Genomic DNA, 6,112 nt, shown 5'->3' with positions numbered 1-6,112 from the left:
CTTAGCAAAGGTTATGTTTTCCACTGAGTGCCTTTTAAAATATAATTTATACTGCTAACCATTATGTTACTTCATAGTCCCAAACTAGCCAGACCTAGAAAGAAAAAAGGGGAACTGTATATAGTATATAAAAGCAAAAGATTAAGAGGGGTTAGGTGTTTGATTTATTTAGTGCTTTAAAAAAAATGTCTCAATCTGGGAACCTAATAGGAAGAAAGTGGCCATTATGTGAGAACATGCAAATTTATTTAAAACTGTATAACTGGAAAGCTTTATAACCAGATGTTTTAAAGCCTATTATAGATTCACATTTTCTTACTTTTAAAAGGTTTTGTGCTTATAAAAATACTTAAAAGATACATGTCCTGTCATTTTTGTTAAGTATAAACAACAAATTTGTCTCTGTATGTTTTTCTTCAGTTAACTTCATTTTCTTTGAAACTTGGTGTATTTTGATAGTTAGGACAGAGATGGGTTCTTTTGAAATGCATGTTTTTCTCATCTTGTTATTTGTAAAATGGGCTGTAATCTCACTCCAGCCTTCCTTCAATCTCCATTTCATAGTTTACAGAGAAAGGAGACACCGTGCAGCACAGACTTCCCCTGGGAATACATTGGACTTAATGAGCTTGATAGTCTGGTGGGCTCAATAAATCAAATAAAGCAAAACATTTCTCATTTTTGAATAAAAGCATTTATCACACAGTGTTTGTTCACTCGTGGTCACAAGATTGATTAGTTCCCAGCATCATAGTGTATATTGAAGCATTTTTGATTTTGTTTTTCCAGTGGGCAAGTTACGGAAGCAGTGGCTAAAGGAAAGTATCTCTGATGTCGGCTTTGGGATGCTGAAGTCTGTCAAGGAATATGTGGACCCCAATAACATCTTTGGAAACAGAAACCTTTTATAAATCGATTAGTATCGTTTAAAACAAGGTCACTTTTTTTTAAAGCCTTCAACTATGGTTATACCAGTAATCAAATATATCATGGACTATATTTTGGCTACATGTGTTTGTTGATTTAAAATAAGTGTGTTTTCATTCTGTAGTTTGTTTTGTTTCTACATCTATGGATTGACAGATGGTATTCCTAAATCTCTCATTGTAGGTGTATCAGTTTACAACCCAACTGGTTGTCATTTCAAATTTTAGTGAAGCAGTTCAAGGCTGTCAGTTATTTTGGAGGAAGGTGCTGCTAGCTGTTTTATACTGATGCTTCCTCTTGGGGAACAAAGGCAGATTTGGTGTCATCTATTGCTCATCTAATATCTTCTTAAAAGAACATTCTGGGAAGCAGTTATCTAGGGAAGGCGATTCCACTGAGGAGTGATACATGTATATGTTTATTAAGAGCATATTCTAGTGTGAGTAGGCCATTAAGGGGATATTCATGAAAGAATAGAGAGAATAGTTTATTTAGAATGGTTTTGGTTCTGTAAGGTGCTTGGCCTACATTTTTGTTTGAAATTACTAAATAGGTATAAAACCGTAAATCAGCAGTATACAAATTATTCTGTTAGGGGACATCTTTTTCTCTGTTTCTATTTCTTCTGAGAAATGAGCTGATTTGTATCACTGAGATAACCTATTGTTACATCCAAGTTCATTTATAATATGTTTTGTAAGAAAATCTGACTTATCACTCATTGTAAGTGAAGAACAAGGTTTACCAGGAAATGAATGCCTTTATTTAACTGAGAGTCCTAATGTTTCTGATTTCACATTCTTGTTGCTGAGACGCAGAAGAAGCCACAACCGGGGCAGAAGGAAGTCTTTTTACAGATGATGCCTCCAGTTGGAAGAATTGTTTGTCTGAAAAAATAGTCATTTAGCTACTGAATTTGAAAGCCTCAAACGTTTCAATGACAACTTTATTTTTTAAACTAACTCAAATAGCATGATAAATTTTCATATAAAATTAAATTGTTGATTTAGTTTTTAATAATGATTTAATGCCTTTTTGAATTACTGGTTTAACCTAAACTTAAAAAAAAATGTAATGTATTATTGCATATCCACGTATCATAATCAAAAGTTTGAGATATCTTATTTCTTAAATAATGACATTAATCACATTTAGCAAGCATTTTTACATTTAAACCTGGATATTAAAATAAGAGAAATGATTACTTTGAATCACTGTCAAGGTTCATGATTCACATTTTGAGATGGATTCTTTTCTTAATGCAATACCTAACTTTTGATAATTTTTTAAAATTAATAACTGATCAGATAATGTAAGTCAAAATGCAGATGATCCTTTAAAAGGACACTCTGTGTAGCAACAGCTCCAAAGTATTTTTGGGCAGTTTGATACCTTTTCTATCTTAAGTAGCCTTAACCAAAAAAATGAAAATTTAAAATTGACAAAATGATATTTTTAAAACTTCAAAATGATAAATAATTTTTAACTATTAAAATTGGCCTCAAACTAATAAACTTTAATCTGTAAGCAAATCAAAATTAAATATTAGTTTAACAACAAAAACTAAATAATTATTTTTTAGAAGCTGCCTCTCTTCATTGGTGATTTATTTTTAATTATAGAATTTTCAGGAGATCTTTGCTTGAAGCCCTTAATATTTGAAGTGGACATATGATGAGAAAATTGCCTCTAGCATTATAACAATCTCAGCTTTATAAAATGCATCTATTCATGAAGGTAATTTCTCTAATTGGTGATCAAAATATAAAATTTAATAAGGTACTAGTATCTCACTGGAAGTATATACATGTTTCTGAGAAATTTTTCAAAATAAAATAGATTCATAAGCAGATTCATCCCCTTGCATGTGATTGTTATAACATTCTCTTCCAAGGAGTTCAGATTTCAGCAGCCTTGGAAATCTGTATTTGTTATTGGGAAACTGTCGATGTAACATCTGAAATTAATTGTGTTTACTATTATACATGAACCTTAAGGCAATTAGTGGTTTATGTCTTTGTTTTTCAGTGTGTGCAGGACTCCCAACCTTGATTTTATAATGACAACTACATTTTGTAGTTGGACTCGTTTCTACAGGGAACATTTTCAAACATAAGAACATTCATCAGTACCGTGTTGCTCTGATGTAGTGAATCAGGAAGCTTTTCCCCACTTTTACACACCCACTTCTGGGAGGTGCCTCAGTATAGACTTAGTGTCTGTGGAGGACTGAGTTCATGAATATGCACAGAAGCACTTAAACCATGCCTCTTACTTCTGAAGTATATGGAAATGGCTTCATAAAAGTTCAAGTCAGAAGAACATTATGTGAGCCTTCTTAACTCATTTTGAATAAGTTTATTTAAAATTTTAAAAGCCCGTACGTAGTCTACTTGGTTTTCAGTACTGTGTAACACTTCTCTTTCTTAAATTAGTCATATTTGTAATATTTTACTTCAATCTGATGATGTTACATTTGGAACAGGGGTATCAGCGGGAGAGGAAACATGCTGCTGGTGAGAAATGGCTTTGAATACTAGAGACTCAATATGAACAGGCTTTACTGACCTTTAGAGAAACTGTTGCCTTAATGTCTGGTGCAATTTACAGTAATACATAAGTGAATTTAGTCTTGTGATAAATGACTTGAGCTGTTTTTAGTTTGGTAAGAATCGTGGAAGCCCCATGTTTATTGTCCCTGTCATTCTGCACAAAGAGGATTAGATTCATTCTTCTTCTGAGGAATTAGGAGTTTTCCTAATTCCTAGAAGTGCTTACATATTATAATACTATTACTTACAAGTTATTTATGAAGCTAGAAGCCTTACAATGTGCTTAGTTGTGTATTTTGAGAACAAAAGCCCAATAAAGGATGAGCTTCCGTCAGTGTGTGTACTATCCCACATACAAATGGTTGCAAGGAAGCCTTCCCACCCACCCACCCCCGTATTCTGTTAGTGACTGCTGAGTCCTAGCTTGTATTTTTGAAAATGCCTCTGCATGTTGGCCCCCAGCAGTCTTCCTTTGTCACATTCTTTACTGGCTACAGTTTAACTGTAGCTTAACAGAGATACTTTGTAATCTTACGTTGAATTGTGTTCCTTTGGCTGTTCAAAATGGGGCTGGGTTTGGTCAAGCTTCTATTCCATATAAATATCAGAAAACAGTTATTTACTATACAGATCGATTTGCAAACTGCATGTGCTGGTGCTTGAGGCAGCCAAAATGGAATGCTGCAGAAAGCACATCTGTATTTTAAGAAACACTGAGACAGGAATTAAGGACAACTTTACTAACTTGGTTTATCATTTACTCTTCAGCAACTTTGATTTTAATTAGGACTTAGCTCATGGTAGGAGAAAAGTGAAAAGTAACAGCGCCAGTTTAGGATAGAGGAATCCAGAGTGTTTCATCTTTGGTTTATGAGTTATGGAAGCTTGACTTTGTTCTAGGCTTCATGTTCCCAAATGAGCCATATGTCTTTATATTCCCGCAATTCTTACCAATTTCAATTTCCTGAAAAAGAAATAATTTATACACTGAGTCTAAAATCCGAAAGTGTAAAGGTTTTCTTAAACTGTTGAAATACAGTGTCTGTTATAAAGGATGTAAGTTACTCAGCTTTCTGCTCCCTAAGCCAAACAGTATTTGTCTTCAATGTGAAATTTCACTGTAAAAATTACTTGTAATGTCAAGAGATTATAGAAACATATTGTTAATAAAATGGACCTGGGTCTAAGATTTATTTTTATTCTTCAAAGGGAGTGTGAAGCTATTTATTCTTCTGTTTCCATATGGGTTTTTCTTTCAACTTTAGTTTTTCATGTTCATTATTTCCACTGATAGGAAAACAGAATTCTTTTCATAATTTTGTTGATGTAGCCTAATCAAGTGTAACCTATGACTAAATTCCTTTGGATTTATAGCTAAGGATATTTTAGCTAAGGTTTATCAATCTCTATTTTTTTTAATCAACACTAGGAAGTGTTTAGTGTCCTGTGAACCTGAAGCATTCACTTTTGAACCTGGTAAGGTCCTCAAGGAAGGAACACTCTTGTCCTCTCCTAACCACTGTAAATTCCTTAACAAGAGTAAGCACCCTGATACGTAGAACACGCAAGCCAAAGAATCATCACAGAATTTAATAATTTTAATTCTGTGAACATGAAAAGATTTCTTTTTTTGGTTCCCAAAGGAGAATATTTTATATATGTTTTTTGGCAAGGAAGAAAAATAATACATTAAGTATCATAAGAACATTTTTCAGAGACTGAATTCCAAATCTGAGCTGGGAAAAGAACAAAAAATAGGGTGACTTTGTAAGCAACATGTATGGTTTTAAAGCATCTTATCAGTTGCCTGTATTTTTCATGAAAACCACATGCACCCTATAAAACATATTTTTAACCCTTAATGTAATCTTGTTTGCATTTCCAAAAAGGACATGAATGCTTGTACTGGAATACCATTCCTATAAGTAGTTAATTTTTCAGCTACTTATACAATATCCCCAAAAGCTCACAGTGCCTTGTTGGGATTTTTTTTTTCCATGAAAAAGCCATTATTTATAATGAGTGGGGGAGGATATGTCTTTAAAGAGAGGTGGTCAGCAGTTCAAGGCTGTTCCTCTTCAAGAACATGTCAGGATTAAGGAGTGGCCTGTGGAAACACTGGTCATCCTTTCCACGCTGTTGGTTCGGATCATTATTCTAGCATATTTAACTGCATTGATGGTGGACCTGTACTCAGATGTACATCTAATCATTCAGTGGGATTTGTGTGTACTTTGCATTCCTCCATTTTCATCCCTACTGTCCCAACCTAGTAGCCCTACGATGTGGCTTGGTGACTGTGCCACTGAGCCTTGAGACACTCACTACATGCTTCTGGATGTTTGCCCCACAGCTCCCTGAGGAGCAGAGCCTGTGAGGGAGGCTTCTATTCCGAATGTTGTGTGTCAGTCCTTTTTTGTGTGATGGTGCCTTCAGAATAATGAATAATATTTCTGTTTCTGGACAGTGATAAATCTTATGAGAAATATGTGTAAGTTATATAGATTCTGTCCTTTTTAGCTAAACCTGTGAAATACTTTGGCTCTGATACAACTTGACTTGAATAATCTCTTATCCTGGGTCTTCCTCCAAGGCAGTGCATATTCCTGCCAGTACTGTAGTAATCTTTTGAG

General features: G+C 34.1%; 1 protein-coding gene across 1 annotated transcript in view; it reads left to right on the top strand.

Annotated features, from left to right (window-relative positions):
* The window catches only part of AGPS (alkylglycerone phosphate synthase), a 119,114-nt gene extending 118,115 nt beyond the window's left edge, over positions 1-999 (top strand). The window contains exon 20 of the mRNA XM_012806180.2: positions 790-999. Coding sequence (XP_012661634.1) covers positions 790-911 — 122 coding nt within the window. The 3' untranslated portion in view covers positions 912-999. The remainder of the gene's footprint in view (positions 1-789) is intronic.
* Positions 1,000-6,112: the final 5,113 nt, after the last annotated feature.

Source organism: Otolemur garnettii, unplaced genomic scaffold (assembly GCF_000181295.1).
Source record: "Otolemur garnettii isolate 467f Iridium unplaced genomic scaffold, OtoGar3 scaffold00048, whole genome shotgun sequence".
Lineage (NCBI taxonomy): Eukaryota > Metazoa > Chordata > Mammalia > Primates > Galagidae > Otolemur > Otolemur garnettii.
Note: the sequence above shows the minus strand (reverse complement) of the source record. Positions and strands in the feature narration are given on the sequence as shown.